The sequence below is a fragment of the Eptatretus burgeri genome, chromosome 8 (genome assembly GCF_056783735.1).
Source record: "Eptatretus burgeri isolate ZD-2024b chromosome 8, Ebu_testis_v1, whole genome shotgun sequence".
Classification (NCBI taxonomy): domain Eukaryota; kingdom Metazoa; phylum Chordata; class Myxini; order Myxiniformes; family Myxinidae; genus Eptatretus; species Eptatretus burgeri.
The window spans coordinates 70133326-70159484 of NC_140968.1; the positions used below are offsets into that span (position 1 = coordinate 70133326).

At 44.9% G+C, this 26159-nt stretch overlaps 1 protein-coding gene across 8 annotated transcripts in view; it reads right to left on the reverse strand.

Moving 5' to 3' along the window:
* Window positions 1-26159, reverse strand: part of PCIF1 (phosphorylated CTD interacting factor 1) — a 113372-nt gene that overhangs the window by 74461 nt on the left and 12752 nt on the right. For 5 of the 8 annotated variants that reach the window (XR_015061028.1, XM_085892490.1, XM_085892488.1 and 2 more), the window contains one exon: window positions 17647-17727. The exons of the other annotated variants lie outside the window; for them this stretch is intronic. Coding sequence is in view for 4 of the 5 variants with exons in the window: in XM_085892488.1 (XP_085748614.1) it covers window positions 17647-17727 (81 nt within the window). In the remaining variant the exon portion in view is untranslated. The remainder of the gene's footprint in view (window positions 1-17646; window positions 17728-26159) is intronic. 8 annotated transcript variants of the gene reach the window in all.

Consider the following 26159-nt stretch of genomic DNA (forward strand, 5'->3'; position numbering starts at 1 on the left):
TTCATGGGAATATAGTTCATGGTCTGGCGCTCAGCTGATTAATTTTTGGTGGCGATTGGCCTTGACCTTCATATGTTTTTTTTTTTGGTCTGTAATCATGTATAAATCACTCTGCAAAGCACAGTTATCATTGGAAATTTTTGTAACTTTGCATATCAGAGGCCTATAGAGGTCCCTTTCAACGCATAAAATTTTGAAGGTCAAGGTCAAAGGTCAAGGTCACTGTCGCAAATCAGGGGAGTCGACGAAACCCTTATTTTTTGAGGAATTTGGATCGGATCGTCTTCAAACTTCATGGGAATATAGTTCATGGCCTGGCGCTCAGCTGATTAATTTTTGGTGGCGATTGTCCTTGACCTTCATGGTTAGCGCCTAAGGTCAAACATATTTGACCCAAAGGTCAAATTTTCAAGTTTTAGGAACCATATCGTGTAGTACCTCAAATTGAACACCTCGATGAGTGCTTTCTAGATATGTCAAGCTTGAGACATTATGACGTCATTTGGTGACGTTATGAGGCAAAAGCATATTTTTCATGGTTACTCTATAGAACGATTCTCATCGGAATCTCTCGTAGGCAGATATTCCTCAAGGAGTCGCTCCTGGTGGATAGCAGCTCTGTTCACCTCAGTGTGACCTTAAAGAAGTCACACGTGGTCACCTTTTGGCAAGATAGGGTCACCCTGCGGGTGACATTGGTTTATTTTCATTTGGATGTTTGTTCCTTTGTCATCAGCATAATTGGTAGTAAACGTGGGCCGATTTTGACCAAACTCGGGTGGTAGGTACATCTTATGACCTTGTGCTTTGGAAATTGTGATGGTTGCTCGAGACGCTTTGGTTCCCGAGCAACAGCCGAAAAACCTTCAAAATCTGTACCGTTCATGCGAAATCAATTCCGAAAGCCATTATCCCACATAGGCTTATGAAATTTGGCATGCATCATCTACAGGTGATGCTCTACCAAATATATTCCGTTTTTTGTGATATATGGAATAGTTTACCCGCAGCGCCCCCTACAAATGGGGTATGCCAGAAAATTGAAAGTCCCTAAGCGACCAGGTGAGTGCATCGATCCGAATGAAACTTTGCAGGTTCATAGCAGGTTCAGAGCACGCAATGAGTGCTACAACTTTGCCTCAGGACCTATTGACCGATATTGCTTAGGTCAGGGGTCAAAGGCCAATTAGTGCAAAAATCAATAATATGCGAGAGGTGGAGGTGCCTTCGCGCCAAATGCTACTCCTCCTCGGGTTATGATCAGATGGTCATGAAAATTCATACTAATCATGTGGAATGCATTGTGCACAAACGATCGAGCCAGATTTTCGATTAATATCTTTGTTCACCCACAGCACCCCCTCGAACTTTGGGGATTTCCGATATCAAACCGCATTTTCAGTACTTTTCATTCAAATTTATCCCGAGTAGTTATCAGTATATGGAATTTGATGAGATTTGGTATGCATAATCTTAAGGTGATTCTCAATCCGCTATTTGACATCCATTTTGTTCTATATCTTATAGTTTCCAAATGGCAATCCTCTCAACTTGGGCGTCCGAGGGCCTTTGAGCATTCCCGCTGAAAATTCAAAGTACACTCGCTTCAAGACGGTTGAACTGAATCGAATGAATCTTTACATGCTTATAGACCATAATGAGTACTACAACTTTGCTCGTTTGCATAATGACCTATCTCGAGTAGGTCAGGGGTCAAAGGTCAATAAGTGCATTTTTCGGGTGAAATTACCATTCAAGGCACCCTTGCTCCTACATCGATTAACCGATACGAATGAAAGTTCATAGGTACATCGTACTCAATGAGTACTACAACTTTGCCTCAGGAGATATTGACCTATCTCGGCGAGGTCAGGGTTCAAAGGTCAATGAGTGCATTTTTTGGGCAAAATGACCATTCAAAGCCCCTTTGCTCCTACATGGGTTAACCGATACGAATGAAAGTTCATAGGTACATAGTACACAATGAGTACTACAACTTTGCTTCAGAACATATTGACCTATCTCGGCGATGTTAGGGGTCAAAGGTCAATGAGTGCATTGTTCGGGCAAAATGACCAAAGCCCCCTTGCTCATACACGGGTTAACCAATATGCTTGCAATTTCGTAAGTACTAGATTAACTCAGATCAGGGGTTAAAGGTCATCGGATGCTCAGCGACCCATGGCTGCCTACTGGCTTGTATTAAGTATTTGTAACCAATACAACTCAAGGACGAATTCAAAATCAAGATGGCGGTGAGTGAGGGAACAAAGATGGTGGCTAGGTGAACAACAGTGGAATTTCTGCTCAATGAAAAGTTCAAGCGTAGAGAAATCTATGGACGAGTGGCTGCACAGCGTGGCCTATCAAAACCATTCTTTTCTGACTGGATCATTCTTAACTGAAGGTGTACAGAATGAAAATCATGAACCATCTTCTGCAAGACCATCCACCTCGTTTCACGATGCAGACCGATCTCACTTTTGATTGACCGAAGAGTTTATGTTTGTGGCATAAGTTCAAAAATGAACATCAGTGTTGGTAGCGTTTAATCTGCCATTCATGACATGTTCGTTATTTATTTAATATGGATTAGGCAAAGCCGAGAAGCGAACGAAGAATTGTTCTTACATTCGATGCTGCAATTTCCGGTTACTTCGGCCTGGATTCGGGATCAGCGATCAAATAATGTAAATCACGATTAAAAATTATTTTTTGATGATGCGGGAGATTTATTAAAATATACTCTATCAGTGGATTAAAATCTATCTATCTTTATTAAAATCAGTGGAGGAAATATACTCTATGTCTGATATTTGGGCCTTTCATGTCTCCGACGATGCCTTTATCTCCCGGGACGCATCATTCCCCATGACAAAAACCGGAAGCAAAAGGATCATAGCCCACGACACAGATTCCAAATTGCTAGGGTATTGTGTTGTTGTTGTTGTTGTTTCCTATTCTCTCATGTGCATGCGTTGAGTAGGAAGCTCACTACGTTCGTGATAAACAAGAGTACAGGTAAAATTTCAACCACTGTCGTAACTAACAATCCAGTGTCAAGCACACTTGTTCTATGGTTGTTTCGTCTCAATTTGATTCTACCCTAATGCTGTACAACCAGTGTTATATCACAGAGTATATGTTAAGCTTGTTGCTCTGTTGGCTGAACTAGTACAACTTAAAGCAGTACCACCTGAGAAAATACTCAATTCTTGCTTTGCAACAACAATCTTAACTCCTTTCCCAATGAGTCAGTGTTCTACATTCAAGTCAGGTTGTGAAAGGGGCAGAGATGGGTATAATGGTTACAAACTCAGCCTCAGAATGGACGGGAGAGAGAGTACTGTGTGCATCTGCGTCAGTCAGTCAGTCAGTAAGTGAGTCCGGACAAAGATCTACTTTAATATTGCACCCCCAAGCGACAAATTTGTCTAATATAACCATAATTTGTTAAAAATTTAACTAGAAGTTGATTTTGCACCTTGGATGGTGGATTATATCAAACCTATCCTACACGTCATGTGGTTTGACGTGCACTGCAAGTACTACAAGGGCTCAATTTGAATGTCGAAGCGGCCTTATGCACGGTTTGACAAAATTGCCTCATTTAAGCACAACGTTTTTACATCCAATTTAACCACAAGTCAATTTTTTACCTTGAATGTACTGTTGTGGAAATTCACAGAACACCATTCAGGTATCCCAGAGATCAGTTATGTCGATAAGTGTGTGTTCAAATAGATTTCCCCACCGATGTCGAGAGGCAATTTATTTGTGTAACCGGGCTGTGATCTTTGAGTCAGCCGTTATTCTTTTGCTATCATTATTTTGGAACAACCACAACCACCTTCTCCACAACTACGCCATCCCCACCACAGCACCAACCACAAACGGCCTCCCCAACGAATAACACCACACCAACCAACAGTTAAAACAACAAGGTGCTCCGAAGAGAGAGATCCCGATAACGCCGGGGATTTCCCCTCCCCCCCCCCCCGCATGCCGGGAGGGAGGAGGGGCGGGTCGAGCCAAGGTTCAAAGGTGAAGTAAGGGAGGGCGCTCATTTTGGGTGGAAAAAGCCCACTGCGACGCCTCCCCTTTGGGGCAACAACAGCCAGGCCGACATCAGCTGGAATTCCCCCCCCCCCGGGAAGGGAGGGGCGAAGCTCCGTGGCGATAAAAGGGCGCGCTGAACGCGAGCCGTGGGTGTGGAGTTGAGGAAAACGGGGACGTCAGGTTCAGGTCGAGTTGGCAGCTTGGAGAGCTGCAGGTTGACAGATAACGGAGGCCGACTAAGACCGGGAACAGGTGGAGTCCCACGGAGTGCAGGCAGAACCACCGAGGGTCGCCGAACCAAGGCCCAGCGAGTCACCACGAGGGCGACCAGGTAGCCAGCACGGCCTCTATTTTTTGTCGGAGCTTTTGCAGTCTCCACGGCTCCGTGAACTATCAAGGCATACGGGTCCAGTCTGCCCTTGCCTTTCCTCGGGTTTCTTTGAATGAATGTTGTGGCGCCGTGTCTGTAAAGTAGTAAACTATGAAGTGCATGTGTGTAGATAATATTAGCATGGTTGTAGTTCTTTTGTTGAATGCATAATTGAATTCGTGTTTGCCTTGCCCGATTGCATACGTGCATGCCTACATAGGTGCTTTGTAAATAAATGTCCTTGTGTGAATGTTCACCTACTCGTTGCATCCTCTTCCTTCAATTGAACTGCCATAATTAAGTTCGGAATATAGTTCGTTGTTAATAACCGATAAAAGTAATCGGATCCGGCGGGGCTTGGCGATATACACCGCTCGGCAAATTGCAAACGGAGCGAGCTGCTTAGCGGCTCGTTTCCAAGCAGGTCCCGTTGAGGTGTAAATCCCCGGCATTCTATCTGCCAACATAATTAGGTAAATCGACAATTCGGCGATCGGACCCTGTCGCGCGCAGACAGAATAGTTGGCTGATTTTCGGTGTGATTAAAGATACACCTACAGCTGGATTTCGGCATTGATCCGAAAGCTATGACTGGGTTTGCCCGTTCGGTGGGCGAGAGCGGCCGCCATTGGCTAAAAGCGATCGCCCGCACGCCGACGGACGGGAAACAACACTGTTGTCCGGGACTGGGATTCAAATCCATCCCGCCTCCAAACTAAATTAACGGGAATCGGATCAGGGGTATGTAGAGTGACCCTCCATTCCCATTAAAGTACGAGCTTTTAAATTATTTCCGAAACGCAACATGGCGGCTCAAGGCGAGCGGGAGCAGGGGGTACTAGATATGGATTTAGAGATGATAGAATCCATGGTTCAGGACGAAATCCCCGTGCAGGATATTCATATGCAGGTTGAACACCCCACGCAAACAAACCCAGAGTCCGCAATGGGCGCAGCGGCGGCGGCCGTGGCTTTTGACACCACCCCCACCCCCTCCTCCGTCAAATTCCCTCCCCGGTCCCCAGCGAAACTGCGACCGATAATGGCGGATCGGTCCTGCAAGAGCCATCGGGCATCGCACAGTTGATGCTGATGATGCAAGCGATGAATGCGGATATGCAAAGAGAAATGAAAAATATACCATCAGAGATGGGGAATCCCCCATCATTGAATGAAAAAGGTCATACATATTCCAAATAATGAGGGAGGTGAATTGGAAACAAGACACCATTTGGTCATCATCTCAAAAAAAGGTGAGGAACGTAGTAACCAAAAAATAATTGAAATCAGATCAGCAGTTTTCCATTTATTACAAAAAACTTTTTTCAAGATGGCCGCCCCAGTCGGCCATCTTGGATCCGGCCACACCCAAAATCAATAGGGTTCTTCCTTTTCAGGTGGTACATGTGTGACCCAAATTTCAAATCGATATGGCGAACAGTTTATGAGTTATCGCACTCACAGCTATAAATGTTGACGCCTGGACAGACGGACGGAAGGACTGACAGCCGGACGGACGACCTGGGTGACAACAATATCCCCCTTCCGCCACGCGGCAGGGGATAAAAACGAAATGAAAAAAAAAATGCGTGCGAAGTAAAAGAAGAAATTAATTAAAAAATGGATACGAATGCGCAACGAATGAAAGATGCGGGGTGAGATGCAGCGCGTGGGGCGATACCTGCAGGCGGGCATAATGGCAATGGCGTGCAGCGAAACGCGGACGATGGATTGCAAGATGGCGGCGCCACGTGGCAGTACGACCGAACCGACAAGGGGGAGTGTGGATTGTGTCCGGCCCACGATGGAAACGAGCGAGATCAAAGTAATTCGGGAGACGTGTTGGACGAGACGCGTAACGGCAGAGAGAGTGACGGTGACAGAGAGGGAAAAATTAAATGGGGTGACCGAGACGTGTACAAGATGCGTAGAGACAAGGGAGATAATAAAGCAAGAAACAGAGGTAATGAATGAGGTGACGGAAATAACAGAGACACGGGAGATAGAGGGTGAATTGGACGGAAGACACACACACACACACACACACACACACACACACACACACACACACACACACACACACACACACACACACACACACACACACACTTCGTGAGAGACAATGGGGGTGAGCTGGCGGAGTGTGTCGTGACCCGGTGCGAGCAGCAGGATGGCCTTCTTCAGGAACGAGGGGAGGGAATATTCCTCCTTGAAGCGGATCGCGACCAGGTGAGTCCGGTCGAGCTTTGTGAGTTAGAGGGGGCGAGTGCTGTGAATGGGTACACACGGAGCTTGGGGGTGTGAAGGCCCCGGAACCCCTTGTGGTGGCACCGATTCCCAGCGTGGTTTGGAAATGTGTGTTTACGAGTGTCAAAATGCGCGTTGAAAAGCGCGCATAGCGTGGGTGAAAGGCGTTGTGTGAAAGAAACCGCGAGCGTGAGTGAAAAGGTGTGTGAGAAAAACCGCATGTGTGAGGGAAACACCGAGTGTGGAAGGAACAGCGTGTGTGAGGGAAACCGTGTGTGGTTTCGAATTGCGTGAGTAAAACAGCGTGTGTGGTTTCGAATTGCGTGAGTAAAACCGCGTGTGTGAGAGCGCTGTATGAAAGGGAGATTACGGTTGGTATGAGGGAACACGCAACCGCATGTCCAAGTGAGAGTGTCATGGTAGGGTGTGTGAGCGTCATGGCACGCAGGAGTGTGTGCATTGAATGGCGACGACGACGGCACCAGATGGGAGACAAAGGCTATATAGCGACCGTAGCTGTTTTGGTAACTGTGCCGGGTTTGCACAGCAGCGAGCGCGGGGTTCATGCCGTGCTTCGCACGAGGCTGCCACGTGCACGCCTGCGCAGGTGAGATCCGGTCCAGAAACGCCCGCGGTGGATGTTAGCCGATCCCACGGACGAGCAGAGAACTCCGACGAGCGGAGAACATGTGCTCGCGTGGGGAACCCCTCAAAACGCGAGGCTTGCTTTGGATGCGCAGGGTGACGTTGTGGCTGCACGGAGGTTGGAATCCGGCAGGAGGGGAATCCCTGCCAGATGTTACCGTCCGAGACGGGACGAGGTGCGCGAAGAGCTGCCATGAAGTCACGGGGAAAGAGCGCAGGTTGCGAGTTGCCGTGCTAGTGCTCGCATAAAAAAAAAAACAATGTCACCCGCAGGATGACCCTATCTTGCCAAAAGGTGACCACGTGTGACTTCTTTAAGGTCACACTGAGGTGAACAGAGCTGCTATCCACCAGGAGGGACTCCTTGAGGAATATCTGCCTACGAGAGATTCCGATGAGAATCGTTCTTCAGAGTAACCATGAAAAATATGCGTTTTCCTCATAACGTCACCAAATGACGTCATAATGTCTCAAGCTTGACATATCTAGAAAGCACTTATCGAGGTGTTCAATTTGAGGTACTACACGATATGGTTCCTAAAACTTGAAAATTTGACCTTGGGGTCAAATATGTTTGACCTCAGGTGCTAACCATGAAGGTCAAGGCCAATCGCCAGCAAAAAATAATCAGCTGAGCGCCAGACCATGAACTATATTCCCATGAAGTTTGAAGACGATCCGATCAAAATTACTCAAAAAAAATAAGGGTTTCGTCGACTCCTCTGATTTGCGACAAAGTGACCTTGACCTTCAAAATTCTATGCGCTGAAAAGGACCTCTATAGGCCTCTGATATGCGAAGTTACAAAAATTTCCAATGATAACTGTGCTCTGCAGAATTTTTTATACATGATTACAGACAAACAAACAAACAAACAAAAAAAAACAAACATACAAGCTGACTAAGATATGTTGCAAAAACTTCGTTTTGACAAGATAAAAAGAGAGAAAAGCAAGCCTCCCCGTTTCGGGTAAACAGGATTCCCAGGCAGGGGAGGGGGGGACCCCGTTGCTGGGGCACAGGACATAACTAGTTAGGGGGAAGGGTTAGCTTAGTTTGACCGGCTTCATGGGGCAGGGACAAGTCCTCATGGAGCCCGTGGAATGGATTAGTTCGATGGATTTTAGAAGACAGAGACAGACTGAATGTGTAGTGGGGCGTAGCTTAGCTACGTAGAGTTAAAAGGATGTGCTATATTGTAAGGGATGACACGGGAGCACGAGTTCGTTGAGGGATTTAGATAGAGCAATGGCAGTGTTCAGCAATGAGAGGTGTGAAATGGAAAATTTACTTCATGAGTGAGTGAGGGCCAGCAGGCCTGAGTGAATGGAGTGAATGTGGAAGGCATGGTGCGATGAGTGATTGGGGGGAGGAGTGATTCCCACGCAAGGGACCCCGGGGTCAGTGTAAAGTGAGTTAGTGGGTTAGTCAAATTGACAAAAATGGAAATCGTTTTGCTGTTGGTGCGAATGTAGGCTCGAAACCCGTTTGGAGGGGTGCAGGAGCCCTGTTGACGGGCTGGGAGCGTGGCTGCAAACGGTGAGTATCGCTTCGTGGGCACCCCGGGCACCGGGTTCGTCGGCCACGGTATGCCAAGGGCCCAAGGGGGGCCGGGATGGCATAGTGGGCACAGGTGGGCCCGCATGATGCGGGGCCCATGGCGCCAATAGCCATGTGGGCAGTGTCGTGGGCACAGCACCCGGGGAAGGGGCCCATGGCGCCAGCCTGCCACGTGAGTGTCGAGAGGGAGTAGCCAGGGAGGGCACTCCCCACATTTTAGGGAGCTGGTAGGCTCGGAGACAGTCGCAGGGCCCGGGGGTGCCACCCTTGGAGAATTGGCAGAGGGTCGTTCCTGCCAAGACAAAAATTGGAGGGCAAGGCCCAAAATTTGTGAGGGCACCAACACAGGCGATGGGAATCTTGGTTGGTAGAACCAATAGTTTAAGCGACAGGCGCTTGTGGAAAGCCCCGGGGTAGTTAAGTTGAAAAATGTTAGGGTAGATAGGGAAGTGCACCCCTCCGCACCATCCATCCCTTTGCTCTCGTTGTGGGCTGCTGGACTCACCGTGGTAAAATAGATTGCTGAAATCTGAGGACACCATTCTGAGGCTGCATTGGGCATCAAGACAGGATGCCAGCTCTCCCTTATTCCCCTCCAGGAAGGGAACATAGGGGTTGGGAGTAGGCAAGGATGACTATAGGTTAGCCGAACAGACTATAAAGGGGGTTCGGGAGGCGAGTTATAGATGGAAAAAAGAAAGAAAAAAGATGGGGCTCAATTGGATTTTTGCAAATTAAGGGAGTGGGTATGGACAGAGACAGGCAAAGGCGATAGGTTGGGAGGGAGACAGTAGGGTAGGTCCGAGCTCGCCTTTTGGCCGGTCGGCACCACCGCACTCCCTCCACACACCTCCAGAATGAGACCAGAGGCTGGCCAGCTTCACAACAACGGCCTGTGCCGGCCTTGCCATGCCTTGTCTGCCTGCCTCTGCCTTGACCCCATGCCTGCTAGCCCTTGGTGTTTGCATTTGTTCCATTCCATCCATCACCATGTGTGCCAGGATCATCACGCGAGCTGCAGGGACTGCCCTGGAGGCAGCCGCACCACGGGACTGCATTGGGCAGCCCGTGCACCGTGTTTGCAACCTTCCATCCATCTGCACACGGGGAATGCATGGATGCAGCCCGTGCACCATTCCTTTTTGTGTTTGCTTGCGTCGGTGCCAGTGTTCTGCAGGGACTGCCCTGCAGGCAGCTGCACACGGGGGCTGCGTTTGTGCAGCCCGTGTGTGGCTTGTGTTCATACCTGCATGTGTCATGAGCCAGAGACTGCATTTGGGCAGCCTGGCTCCCTGCCCTTTTTCCCCACAGAGTCCATCAGTCCTGGGCCATGGTTAGTGTAAATTTATAAGTTAAGGTTAAGGTAAATTGTACATGAGTTTGTCGTCGCGCCGGCAATGTAGTTAAGTCGTCTGAATGAGTGAGTTTGTTTTATTAGTTACTCAGCCCGTAGGTTATTTACTTTTGGGACACGGATACACCAAATGTCGCACTCAGGGATCCAAAGGTAAATCATACTTGGGGAGAACTTACACATGAAAGCACACGAAAATTTGACGACTCGGGACGAGTCTGTAAAAAGGGGAGGGGGTAGTGTTACGGTTGTGGAAATTCACAGAACACCATTCAGGTATCCCAGAGATCAGTTATATCGATAAGTGTGTGTTCAGATCGATTTCCCCACCGATGTCGAGAAGGAATATATTTGTGTACCCGGGCTGTGATCTTTGAGTCAGCCGTTATTCTTTTGCTATCGTTATTTTGGAACAACCACAACCACCTTCTCGACAACCACCTTCTCCACAACCAGAAACTGCCTCCCCCAACGAATAACACCACGTCAACCAACAGTTAAACAACAAGGTGCTTCGAAGAGAGAGATCCCGATAACGCCAGGGATTTCCCCTCCACCTCCCCCCTCCCCCCCCCGCATGGCGGGAGGGAGGAGGGGCGGATCGAGCCAAGGTTCAAAGGTGAAATAAGGGAGGGCACTCATTTTGGGTGGAAAGAGCCCACTGTGACCCCTCCCCTTGGGGGCAACAACAACTGAGCCCGGCCGAGCTCTGCTGAATTGCTCTGCTTGTATAATTGCATAAGTGTTTTGCCTTATTTAATTGCATACGTGTTTCATTATAATAAATGTCCTGGTGTGAATGTTTACCTGCTCATTGCATCCTCTTCCCTCAATTGAACTGCCATAATTAAGTTCAGAATATAGTTGGTTCTTAATAACCGATAAAAGTAATCGGATCCGGCGGGGCTTGACGATATACACCGCTCGGCAAACGCAAACGGAGCGAGCTGCTTAGCGGCTCGTTTCCAAGGAGGTCCGGTTGAGGTGTAAATCCCCTGCATTCTGTCTGCGTGCATAATTAGGTAAATCGACAATTCAGCGATCGGACCGTCACGTGCGGACAGAATAGTTGGCCGATTTTCGGTGTGATTAAAGATACACTCGTAGCTGGATTTCGGCGTTTATCCGAAAGCAACGATGAGGTTTGCCCGTTCGGTGGGCGAGAGCGGCCGCCATTGGCTAAAAGCGGTCGCCCGCACACCGACAGGTGGGAAACTACAACAGTACATTATGTCCAAGTTAGAGATGATTAGGCCGAAATTTTATGTGTGTGGTCTCTTGACGATATGTCTGTTGTTGTCTTGGGTCATACTTTTCTACTCCTTATAAAAGTGGTTTGGCTGTGTGTGACAAGTACCCTGCTCATCCCTTCAGAGGCTAATAAATTAATAATGATTAGACAGGTTAACCTTTACTACAGACAAAACATACGTTTAAAGATAGCCACGCTTGTTCCTGAGAGCGAGTCCGCATTCGTTCTCAAATCTACTGTAATTTATATACCCCAGAAAATCTCTGGATTGTTAAATGCTGCTTTGCTGTCAATAAATAGATGGGTAAAGGCAGCAAAATGGCAAAGCCTTCAAGACCTGGAGGGAAGATGCCAAAATTACTGTGACATTGCAACCACATTAACAACATCAAAACAACAACTTTCCTCAATGTTGGGAAAGGAAACAAAAACAAAACCAAGAGGACAAAAAAACTAGAGTGAAGTCAATGGTGAATCATTGCAAATCCTGATGCTTCCACCTTAAAGTTGGTTGAAAGATGGCAAAACATTCTACCAGGAATGACCCAATATCAAATTTTGACTGAAAAAAAAAAAAAAAAAAAAAAAAAAAAAAAAAAAAACTCGTTTTGACTCCTGTGACCCAAAGTCTTCACCCCATGGTGGGGCATGAACTGGGGGTCAAATCCCCAAAAATCATAAAATATTTCATGCATCCCCAAATGTTGATTCCACATACAAGGCTTCATTAAAAAAAGTTTTAAAATGTGTCTGTAATAAGCGACTTGAAATGACGTAATCCGCCCCAGAATGTGCAGCATGCACATGCAGAAACCCATAGCAATAGCGGTCCTTGGGGCAAGGGAAGATGTATCATGCATGCCAGATAAGGTTTCTTACCTAAAATGATTCACCAAGCTTCAAAAAGAAGATTTAAAAACTTGGAAGAGTACCTGAGAGGAATGGGTGTGCCTCTGCACAACAAAAGATTTGGAGAACTTTCTGATCAACTCACCCAAACAGTTCATATCTTGCAGTCATTCCCAACATTCAGGCAGATTTAACAGAGGGAGGAACCGCATCTGGTTGAGTTTCCTCTTAACACCGATAGGAAGGTCATATCTGGGGCTTCTCAGTGCATAGGGTAAGTTTAAAATGATGAGATTTACAATTACTCATGTTTGGGAGGGGGGTGGGATTGGGAGTCGTGTAGGCTGCAAGAGCCATTATAAATCACTTATATATTTTTGTTTCATTCCGGGACCACAAGAGATTTTATATATCTCTTTCTCTCTCTCTCTCCAGAAAAAAAAATATATACACACACACACACACACACACACACACACACACACACACACACACACACACACACACACACACACACACACACACACACACACACACACACACACCCAGGGTGTCGCAAAAAAAGGTAGTCACATTTTGGCTCCTCATAACTAATTGAATTTCTCATTTCTTTTCACATCAAATTGACCCTAATAATGGCAGAAGTACGACTAGGTTTTGAAGAAAGAAAATTTATCATAAAGTGCTACTGGAAGCACGAAAGCATCATGGAAGTGCAAAGACAATTGAGAAGACATTTTCACAAAGATCCACCAACGCGACGCACCATTGCTCGCATCCGAGATAAGTTTGAAACAGATGGAACTGTGCATGACGTCCAAAAGGAGCGTTCAGGAAGACCACGGTCATCAACCACCCCCACAAAGGAAACTCATTTGCTGGAAACCCTCCACCGATCCCCACGGAAATCTGTACACCAAATGGCTCCTGAGACAGGAATCCCAAAATCAAGCGCCCATCGCATTTTGAAGCGAATTAATTGGAAAAGTTACATTCCAAAATTAATCCACGCTCTGAATGAAGACGATCCTGACCGGAAAGCTGAATTTTATGAGTGGTACCTGGGCAAATGCGAAGATGCAGCATTTCCATCCAAAATTGTTTGGAGTAATGAGCCAGCTTCAAGTTAAATGGCTCAGTTAACCAACACAATTGTACGTACTGGGCTCCTGAAAATGCGCATGTTACTATGGAACACCATTTAAACTTACCAGGGGTTACTGTGTGGTGTGGGATATCAGCATTGAGCATCCTAGGGCCATTCTTTTTTGACCAAACTGTCACTGGGGATGTTTACTTAAATTTGCTGCAGGAATCTGTTGGTCCATGTGTCGAAGATATATTTGGTGATGAAGACATTTACTTTCAGCAAGATGGAGCACCTCCCCACTACCACCGTGATGTAAGGGCCTATCTCGAAGCAACTTTTCTGAACAGATGGATTGGGCGAAGAGGTAGTGTTGAATTCCCTGTGCGTTCCCCAGACCTCACTCCAATGGACTTCTTTTTATGGAGATATCTCAAAGATAAGGTTTACGGCTCAAAACCAGCAACAGTCGATGAGCTGAAAGAGGAAATTGAAATACAATGTCTTGCAGTTCCAAATGAAATGATTCGTAATGCTGTTGAATCCATTGGTCCGCGTTATCGGCTGTGTTTGGAACGTGATGGTCGTCAGTTTGAACATTTGTAAACATGAATTTATCCATTTTACCATTAATCTTGTTTCCAAGTCAATAAACAACTCATTTATTATCATTTAAAGAGCGAGTGCATTTTTTGGGACACCCTGTATATATGCATGCAATTATTACAGAGATTAAAATATTATATTACGAGATTTTTTCATCTCTTGGTAAAAGCAGAAGCGTGCGTGTGTGGTGTGTGGTGTGTGTTATATCCCAAGCAAAATGGTATGGCAAGAACGATGGTACATGATAGTTGTACCTTCATATACCATTGTTGGTTACAGTTCTAACGAGAACGGCACTTGGTGGACCGCTTACCTCAGCCAGGGTGAACCGTTTACGTTTTATATCCCACTGATAATAGGTCAGATAAGAACCAAAATCTAATTGGCTTGTTCTTGTCACCGAGCCAACTCATGCGCTTAATTTTGTCATAGCTCGTCCACAACTTTTTCAAATATCATGCGATATATAGTTTTTTTTCGCCCCTTCCCACAATGGTGAAGAATCACTTAAAAAATGTTCGGATCCAGATCCGGATCCTCACCAAAATAGAATCAATTTATCCTCGTCACACACTCAACCCGTCCACCAACTTTCGTCTGAATCTGTCCACAATGGTTTTGAGATAGCCTGCTGACAGGCAAACAGACCGTTTGTCTGTCTGACCATCAGTGAAAACATAACACCCGTGAAAATATAATCGGGGTGAAAACATAACCTCTGTCCACCTTCGGTGGTGAAGGTAATTACAATAATCTGCAGAGAATAACTATAATAAAAGGATGGGATTTTTTGCTTCGGATCCACTGCGCACTTGTAATAACAGGAAATGGTACAAAATCGATGCCTCTCACACAGATTTTCTCGAATTTCCTATATTTCCGTGAGTCCGATTTACATTGAGGAACAGAACAATTAACGTTACCCATTTTGAAATCGTCACTCTCTCGTCGAAATCCTGAAAATAATGATAAAACACATTTCACGCTACAAATGGCAGGTTGACCAGAGAGTTGGTGTCAAAGCCACCCAATGCTCGCCTGTTTATACATTTATCGTTTTTAAGACTAGTCTAATAATCAATATTTTTTATAAAGCATTGCAGTGAAGTCTGATCCAAATAATTTAAAAGCAATATATGTATTATGTATATTGTAATCAGTAACAAGAGCACAAGTGAGCACAATATATGCTCGAACAAGAAGGTATATACAGAATTGTGCTACTACATGGAAAACAGCATCCTGGTTGCCATGGCAACCACTTAAGATGACCAACGTATGTCGCGACACACCGTCTCCACAGTCTGTACCTATGTAGCAAATATGAAACGTGAAAGTTGAAAACTTTAAGAGTTAGAGTGCGGACAGGGACGGAATCACATAATACGCCCCAAAATATATATACAGTAATCCCCCGTTTCTCACGGGGGTTACGTTCCAAATCCTCCCGCGGTAAGTGAAATTCCGCGATGAATGGACGCCTCCACAAAACATGTTTTAAACACACTTTAATCTCAATTAAACACATAAAGAAAACATTTGAAGCATAAAAATGCTTACTGTAAACTCAGTAACGTTGCAAAAAAAACATTGTGATGGGCAGTTGCTGGCGTTGTTTCTTCATGGTGGTGAGGAGAGTTTTCACCATTGTTGCTAAGCGTTCAAGTGAGAGGCCTTCGTCATCGTGCTCCTGCGATGGATCAGATTGTTCCTCCTCTCATGCAGACTTCGTAAGCTCAGCCAAATCCTCGTCCGTTAATGGGTCAGAGTTGGTTTTGATGAGGTTATTTCACTTAGTCATGTGTCATGTCGTTGAATCCTCCTCCTAGAATCTTCGCCAGCTTGACCGCCGAATGGTGAATTTCGTCTGGAGAAAAGGCCTTGTATTCGTGGACGCATTCTGGCCACAGCTTCTTCCAACAGGTGTTTAAGGTTTCTTTTTTCATTACTTGTAGACCCTTCTGAATTATTTGGAGACACGTTGCTATCGTGAAATCACGCCAATATGCTCTCAGAGAAAAATTGTCGTCGGAATCCATGGCCTCCACGAGGTGCTGCAGTGCGTTGCGAATGTAAAGCGCTGATGTTGGCTTCGTCCTTCTTGATGTAGCGTATGGTCGATTCATTCAAACCTAATGGCGCCCAACCGCGGCAAATGTTTTTCCTTTCGGCAGCATCGTAGGGCTTGGAGAAAAAAAAACGTAGAAAATATGTCGTTCACAAGTCAAACACTCAAGACAGCGAGAGTGCGCCTCGTGGGCAGCAGCCAATCAGCGCCAAGCAGAAATGAATCGCGCGCTCTGTCTGTCTCGTGCGTTGTGTCGACAAACATACAAAAAAAAATGTTTTTGTTTTATTATGAAGATACTTTCGAGCGCCACGCATTATAATTTATTGCTTAAATAATTTATATTTGATATATTATTACCGCGATGTACCGGGGGAATCCGCAGAAAAAATTACTTACGTTCCAAGGGAAAACCCGCGATGAACCGGGGGCGCGATAGGTGAACCGCGATGAAGCGGGGGTTGACTGTATATAGATATATCGGCCGTATAAAAAAGTGTGGTAGATAAAAACATTAGAAAAGGAAAAAAAAATAACTTGCACCAAAAACTGACATTTTCACGCTAGGGGTATCGCTATAGCTCTCTGTTCTTCGAACAGGCGAGATAAAAATGCCCGGTGAGCAGAACCGAGTCACCGAAAACACACACACATTGCATGCGTAAAAGGCATCGTTGGCATTGATGTCATTTTGAAAGTCCCGTATTACATTTTTGGGTATTTGACCATGCTCTGGGGGTGGGGGGAGGGGGCAGGACCAAAATGATACTGCTCTTGCCCCTTTCTTGCCATGTGGTGATCAAGGTAGGCCTCAGTCTAATAGATGATTGCACAATAAAATCAGTTCAGCGCTGAGGTATGGATGAAATCAACAGAACGTTGGTCGAGGTATGCTAACTGTCATGGGAAGTAAGAAGCTGACATTTCAGGTGTTAACGTTTGCTCCGACGGAGGGTTTTGGGGGAAGGGGGGGGAACTTTTGCAATAAATAACTCACCCCTAGGGAGGGGGGGTTGATATGTTGGAAACTGTGCAAAAAGACACTGGTGGGAAGTGGGGGGGTAGGGGGTGTATTGTTATACTGCATCCAATATATTGCTGGAATTTCAATCGGATTAGCAAAGAGCTATGGGAGGATGAGGAAGCAGGACTCGGAGTCGGTGTTTATTTTTGTGCCGCTGCAAAATACACAAGCAAACTACATCTTCCCTCTCAGGGATACTGTGGGGTAATTGATTCAGGGTTAAAAGAGGCAGGTAAAAGATAAGGTAATAAGGGATAGATAGGGTTTATGGATAGGTAAAATAAAGAGATTGATATAAAACACTGGGGATGATCGTAACAGTGAGATTTTGTTCTGATGATAAACGACGTCGCATGTTAAACATCTCCCAGTGCCATGTTGAACCCTCCTGTGAAATAAATTCCGACTGTTCTGCAAAGATATGAAGATCTTGTGGATCTCCAACCCTGCTTGCTGCAACGTACAGTTGACCATGCATAAAGACACTGGTGGGAAGCAATACTCTGCACCGTTGCAGGCTCTGACCTTGTGTTTTGTTGATCGTCATAGCAAAGGCAGGCCTGATCGGAAACTGACGTCGACGAAGTTGGAATGGGAGATCGGTATCTGAGGGAGACAGAAGGATTCTAGGAATAAGGAGGATAGACGCTGCACGCTCACTACCAAGCATCCATGCTTTAAGAAGGTGGCTAGTCACTGATTAAGATGTAATGTGTTCCAATGCAGTGACCGTTGCCCAAGATTGAGTGTTAACCTTAAGTGACATATTAGAAGAAAAGTTTTTTTTTTTTAAAAAGAAGAAAGGTAACAGCTTTACCAAGTTGAAAATTCTGTTGAATTTTGAGTCAGATTTACCTTCACCAATGTGACAGTTAAAATTTTCTTTGTAAAACTATAACGGATAGTGCTGCTCCCAATGCGAGCCAGTATTTATTTTAGTATAAACGCCTTTTCTATGGTGCAGTTATGTGCAATGCAGGCTGGGGAAACATCCAGGAGAAATTAGACGTGAGAGTGTTGATCACGATGTAAAATGAAGTGAACCAGCCGGAAAATGAAGGATCCGTTATGACACATTGCCGTTGCGTGTACAACCCTTATATTTTTCATAACCTTGGATTTCTTTTTATCATTTTATATATACTGAAACGCAAAAGAAACTTACCACTTGTTTGAAATGTAATAAAATTGTAACAGTTAAAAATAAAACAAACCAACAATTGCTAATTGAAACATTGGCATTTTATTGATGACATGTCAAGTTTTTGACCAAGATACACCATCTCATAAGTTTGTTCAACAGTACAGAACAGCACAGGGTGCAACGTCAGTCCCCTTTCAATAGCGTGTGGCCACCATTGTTTTGGATACAGGCAGTGCATCGTCGGCGCATACTGCCTACCAGTCTTTGGATGGATTGCTGCTGGATTCTGTCCCACTCAGTCCTCAATGTCTGAAGCCATCTGACTTCGGACCATCTGCCTGTCCTGCCTTGCAGTGGTGACTCTTGGCCTCCCTGATCAAGGTCTGTCATCTGCAGAGTTGTGGAGGGTGTCTGTCCACCAGGGCCGATATTGTCTGGTGTGAACAGCCAAGGCGACGTGCCACCTCACGGTAGTTCAATCCGCCTTGCTGTATGCCCAAGGTACACTGCTGTTGATCCCTTGACAATCGTGGCATGTTGATTGAAATGCCCATTTTGCACTGGCCTTTTTAAAGCCAATATCAAGACATCACACGCAGCTCATTAAAATCATGCCATACCCCTTGGCTAATCACTGACAGTCAAAACGGCTGTTCAACAGCTGTGCTATGAAGTGACCATTGAAGGTTCAAGTGACCATCTGTGACCGTTTTGTCTGACAGTGAGGACACTATTGTCCACAAATAAGTTCACACATTTACTATTATTATTATGGCGCGCATGGGAGGGGCAGGGCGGCACGTGCACGTACACGAAGCACAACACAAGGGGTTTATACTCAAACCCACTACAGATACATGAACCCATCAACTTAAAATAAATATGGGGATTTAATGGAAATAGAAGAGATATTTACAAGGGTAATAAGTCAAAATGTATTAATAATATGTGACGTAAATTAAAGTCTAAAATTGAGGCACCTCCACACACTGACTTTAATACAGACAAGGGGAAAACAAAAGAAAAGTAAATCCTCCCTTTATTCTGGCACTTGGCTTTAGCCAGACATGGTCTTTACTGAACTTGGCGATCAAGGCACTTCGTCCTGCATGGAAAGACGTACCCAAAAATGGCGCTGAGCCACTCTGGGCGGGAAACTTATGCGAGGTAATTCATGAGGCGATATTTAACGCCAGACTCAGAAACCGCCGTGCAGCCTATTCGTCTATCGCGCTGAGGCCTAGGTCACGGCGGCCGTATGCCCTCTGAATTGACAAACGTGCGGTGGCCACAGAGAAACTGAGGTGGCCTCAGGGAGGCCCTACGCCGTTTGGCTATATTTTACAGGCCGTAGGGGCGCCGTGTTATAACTTTTTTTCATTTATACGTTCACCGTAGCAATTCGACAAGCCAAGCTATGATGTAGATGTGTTCCACGTCGACCGTACGTAGGGCATACGGTGGGCTTGCGTTATTTGTGCGGCTGCCGTAAGCTTTTCTCAATGAAAAATGAATTTTCCCAACCCCCAAAAAAATTACGGCGGCCGCAATATTTCCACGGTCGCCATACGGTGGCCTTGCGGTCTGTGTGACTACCTGCGGGCAACGCAGGGTCGACGCACGGTTCCCCTACGCCCGTCGTGCACATACGGCCTCCGTGGCAGTCTGCGTCGACCGTGCGCTACCGCTAGGGATCGGAGTATAGGTGTTTGCCTATACAGTGGTGCCCCCAGAATCCAATTTAATTCGTTCCAGGAGGCTGTTCGGATTGCAAAAAGTTCAGATTCCAAAAATATTTTCCCAATAAGAAATAATGGAGTGAATCAATCCGTTCGTGGACCCAAAGAAAACCCACTTTCAAGACACTTTAAACTGAAATTCCCCATGTTTCAGGTAAAATAAGATGAGTAAATGACCTTCGGTGGCGGTGTATTGTATGTAAACTGGTACAATCACCAATCCAAAGGTCCACACAGGCTCGAGCTCCGTCCTTAGGGCGTTACTGCGGCGGCCATAGAATTTTCAAGGCAGACGCAAGGTGCCGGCAAGGCGACCACAGGGGGGCCCTAAGCCGAACGTGCTGCCAGACGGACGGTAACGAATGGGTTAATTTTTTGTTTTTTTACCAGTTCTTTGTTTTGGCTTGTCGAATTTGTACGGCGAACGCAGAAATGAAAAAAAATTTATAACTCCGCGTTATAATTCCACGGTGACCTTGCGACCTGTAAAATATAGCCATACAGCGTAGGGCCACCCTGAGGCCACCACAGTTTCTCTGCGGCCGCCGCACGTTTCTGTCAATTCAGAGGGCGTACGGTCGCCGTAGAGCAAATGTGACTGAGGCCTAAAGTATCGATCGACACACGAGAGATGCTTTCACGAGTACTTCCACCGACGAACCGAATGAACAAAGCGCGAAAATGCGGCTCGAACAGGTGGGGGAGACACGTGAACAAACATAAACGCCACGTTGTGTTTGGTTTTTTTAAAATGTATTAGGTTTTTAGGGCAAATTTTTCTCGAAAAAAAATTGTTCGGATTCCAATTTGTTCAAACAATGGGGCATTCTGATTATATGGTATATTATAGTTATATATACTGGTATATTTTTATTTCATTAAAAACCGAACTGGTATATATACCCACTCGTTACAGTCCGTCTGGCCGCATGTTTGCCTTAGGGCCCCCCTGCGGTCGCCTTGCGTCTGCCTTGAAAATTCTATGGCCGCCGCAGCGACGCCCTCAGGTCACCGTGCGACATCAAATCAAAGACCGTACGGCAACCTCACGTTTTCGGTCTCCACAATTTATAAATACGCCGTGCGGCTACCCGAAAAATAAAAACATGTGACTACTACATTGTGTGACCATGGAAATACTGCAGCCGCCGTATAATTGCTAGTGGCTGCAGATTTTGGAGACCCCACGGCCACCGTGGCAAATGTGACCTAGGCCTAACTGACGCCGCCGGTGCTTTGCAGAATGGCGCTGTCTCTTTCCCCGAATGCCCCGACATGAGGCTTTGGCGATGGTCCCACACGAATGAACCCAGTCAATGACCAGCGTCTTGCCCAGCACGCTGCACGATTCACCAGCACGAACACGAGAATCGCGCAGCCATTTTGTTGTGCCAAGAGGAGAGCAAAGTGAGAACCTCCATCCCAGCCACGTTCCTCTCACAACTACCGTCTCCTCTTAGAACCTCACCCTTCTTCCACCCGCCCTCTGACGTCACGCCCATCAATTATTCACACGAAAACCGGGAAGGCAGGGCTTTTGTCTGCTCGACATGTTTGGCTTGGTTGATGTTATAGTTATTGAAATAACAATGTACTTCTTTCATGGCTGGCTTGTAAATACAAAAACGTAGGAGAGGGTCACAGGAGGCAATTACATACTGGGGAAAATTGGACTTGATCCATAATTAACAGCGAACACAGAGCAGCACCACCCCCCCACCCCATGTGGTGACACGCAGCACTTAAGGTCACAGTTTCCCTACTTAATTTACATAGAGATGTCTCTGACACGTCCACGGACCAAGCAACTCTATTCAATCCTAACTTTCCTATGAAATGACTCAATCTACCCCAACAACCATAACAATACTATTCATTATTAAAATAAATCACAAGAAAACCTCAAAACCAAACAGCTATCCAGAGCCGGATTCAAGTTTAACAGCCTCTGGGACATTCGAGTGGTGGAGGCCCCCTCCCACAGCCACCATGAAATGTCATGGGGAAAAAGAAGAAAAATAAAAAAGCTTTACTGTGTGTGCGTGAGTAAATACACACACACACATACCAACACCAACACCTTTTTTAAAACTGAAGATAAAATAAAAGTAAAGATATTTGAAACTAGATGGGCACTCAGTAGAGAGCATACCTCCGCCAAACTGATTAGTTTACGTTGTGTATCGCATTGATAGGCCGGATCTGGATTCGGACCCGAACTGAAATTTAAATCGGCTTGTTCTTGTCCACCGAGTTTCATCCGAATCCGTCCACAACTTTTTGAGACATCGTGCTATCTGGGCTGTTTCACAATGAGGGTACAAAGTTTGTCTCACAACCACTAAAAATTCAAACTCAATATTTTTATTTCTCCAAATCCAACATTGTAAACTACAATACTTTTTTGGAGCATCTGAATGAATATTTCTTATTCAAAATAATACCCCAAGGATGTTCGGAGAGTATTTTTTTTTAACTACAACAGTCATGAATACAATTCAACTATAACCACAAAATAACAACACTATCAAACTTCAGTGGTTTCCATATGTTCCACAAGTATTATTCCATTACTGGAATTATGATTCAGGATACAAATGAAGTATATTTGTAGAAATATCAAAGACTGAACTCAGTTTCAAATATCCAGAAAAAAAAGATATGTTTTAATTACTAGTCACTAAAAGCATATGATGGAATTTAGCACAAAATTTTAAAACTATATGTACTTTTCTACATATTCTGAAAAAATTACTAATTTTCTCTGAAAATAAAAGTTTACCACCACAATGAAAAATATGAAGAAAATCACAATTTTTTGACATGAAGCAATACATTCTGTAAAAGATACAACTGTATTACATTTATCTTATAATGCCAATACAAAACACACCTAGTAAGTGAATCAAGATGGGATTTTGACACTTTTTAAAACCGGCTGTATCACTTAGCTCAACGGTTTCTAAAGATGTGATAACTTTGAGATGTATTAGTCTTCAGACATTTATTGAATTTAGTAATATAATTTAAAGCTATATGCAAAATAGGACCTGTCCTTAAAAAAGCAGCAGTTTATTCCATACACCAGGGGTGGGGAACCTCCGGCCTCCGGGCCATATACGGCTCGCGAGCGTTTGATCCGGCCCGCGAGGCAATTCATAATATGGAATAAGCAAAGCCTAGAAGCAAACGCAGAATTCTTCTTACATATATCAAATTAAAGTCTTTTTGCTATGAAAAAAGAAATATTACCTTAACATTACCTTCACAACAACTACACCACCTAGAACAGGATCTCACCTGAAAAAATAAATATTACCTCAACATTACCTTCACAACAACTACACCACCGAGAACAGGATCTCATCTGAAAAAAAAAATCCTCAACATTACTTTCACAACAACAACACCGCCTAGAACAGGATCTCATCTAAAAAAATAAATACGAGAAGCGAATGTAGTATTCTTCTTACATTTGCTTCTGACTTTACCTATAACTTGTTCACAACTGTATACGCAATTTCTGGTTACTTCGACCTGGATTCGGGATCAACGATTAAATAACATAAATCAAGATTAAAAATTATTTTTTGATTATGCGGGAGATATCTTTATTAAAATCAGTGGAAGAAATATCCACCACGTCTGATATTATTTGGGTCTTTCATGTCTCCGACGATGCCTTTCCCATGACAAAAACCCATCATTCCCCATGCCAAAAACTGGAAACAAAAAATAACCAGAAGCAAAAAAAAAAAAAAACCCGGAATCAAAAGGGTCATAGGCAACCACACGGATTCCAAATTGCCATGGTTTTGTGCTGTTGTTGTTTCCTATTCTCTCATGTGCACGCGTTACGTATGAAGCTCACTTCGTTCGCTAAAAATAAACAAAAGCAATCTCAGAAATACAACACAAAAAAAACTCCAGACAGCGATTATTTTTTTCCTAAAAAAAATAAATTAAACGGACAGCTGTAATCTGTCTGTTTCACGTTCAGGGTCAGTGAATGCAGCATGTGCGTAACGTAATGTGTGATCGCGTAATCTCATGTCATCATTTCATTCAGTATATACAAACATGGCGACTAACAAGAAAAGAAAGGTAGATGCGGAATGTCACACTTTCCAAGAGAAATGGGCAAGCGATTATTTCTTTGTGGAAGTAAAAGGCAAGCCAGTATGCATAGTTTGTCGGGAAGCGCTCTCGGTGATGAAAAAGCCAACCTCGAGCGTCATTACAGCTCGAAACATGCTAAACTGGACGAGTTGAAAGGACAAATGCACTTGGATAAAGTTAACGCTCCTCGGCAGAGTTTTGGTGCTCAACAAGCAGTCTTCATCAGACCACAATCTGACAGAGACAACACTACGCATGCTAGTTTTGTGGTGAGTGAGCTAATCGCGAAGAAGCTGATGCCGCATTCAGAATGAGAATTTGTGAAGGAGTGCCTTGTTGCCGCTGTGGAGCTGCTCGCACCGGACAAAGTAAAATTGTTCCAAAGTGTCAGTTTGTCTTGAAGAACTGTCTCAGATCGGATTACTGTACTGAAATGGCACAAGATATTGAGAAAACACTGAAGGACACCACAAGAGATTTCCAGTTTTTCTCTCTGGCCTGCGGAGACAACGGACATAACAAACACCGCCCAACTAGCCATTTTTGTGCGGGGGATTACAGCTGAATTTGATACAAGCGAGGAGTTGCTGTCTTTGCAAGTTATGCATGGCACCACCAAAGGTGAGGATTTGTTTGAGCAAGTTGTTTTGGCTATGAACAAATTCGAACTGCAGTTTGACAAGTTAAGTGGCCTGGCCACGGATGGAGCCCCAGCCATGATTGGTACGCAAAAGGGATTGACTGCATTGGTCAAAAAAGAAATGAGTCGTCTCAGTCTCGATCCAAGCGAGTTAGTTGTATGCCACTGTATCATACACCAAGAGAATCTGTGTGCACAGTCCCTGAAGCTCAAAAATGTGATGACAACTGTCGTTTCCACCATAAACGTCTTCAAAAGCAGAGGGCTGAACAGCCGCCAGTTCAAGGAGCTACTGAGTGAACTAGAGTCAGAGTATGGAGATCTGGTTTACCACTGGGAGGTGTGGTGGCTGAGTCGCAGAAATATGCTCACACAGTTTTACTCACTGAGAGAAGTGAAACAGTTCATGGAGATGAAGGGGAAACCTGTCATGGAACAGTGATAGCAAGTGGCTGTGTGATTTGGGCTTCATGGTGGATATTACCAAGTACCTGTCAGAGCTGAAAGTCAAGCTCCAAGGTCCCAACCAACTTCTCAGCTCTCTGCAATCAAATGTGAAATCACTTGAAGCTAAACTAAAGCTGTGGCAAGTGCAACTGGAAAGGGGAAACACTGTCCACTTTCCCACTCTGCAAGAACAAAAAGCCTGCTGTGACATCTGAATATGCTGCTGAGTGTGCAAAACTCCTCCAGGCATTTGGAGAGAGGTTCCAGGACATGAAAAGTAAACAAAGGGAACTGAGCATATTTGCCACGCCGTTTAATGTGGAACCAGCTGATGTGCCCGACAACCTACAACACAAAATCATTGAGCTGCAAAGCAATGACAAGCTCAAAGCTAGGTACAACAACCTCCCTTTGCTCGAGTTCTACAAACTATGTACGTACTGAGGATTTTCCCATTCTGAGGAGACGTGTACTGAAGATTGCATCACAGTTTGGGACGATCTACAGCTGTGAGCAGTTCTTTTCAAAACCGACTCTTGCAAAGACTCTGTTCCGCTTAAGACTGACTGACCCAAACCTGCAAAACCAGCTGCGAGTAGCATCATCACTACCACCTGACACCAAACGCCTCGCCAAAGAGAAACAGTTCCAGCCATCGCATAAGGTGAGTCCGATATACGTGTTCAATAATTTTTCATGGCCCTCGAAGGATATTATAAAAATCGAAATGGCCCTTGACAGGAAAAAGGGTCTCCACCCCCACCATACACAAAGTTTCTCAGCATGTTAAATATCATTTAGAGATTCCCCAAAATGCTTCCGGAGAGGACAATATGTTTTGACATGAATGTATGAATATTCTGAATGATACAACTTGAAAGAAATGCATTTATCTTATTTTCAGAGACAAAATATATATTTATTAAATCAGAACATAAGATATTATCTT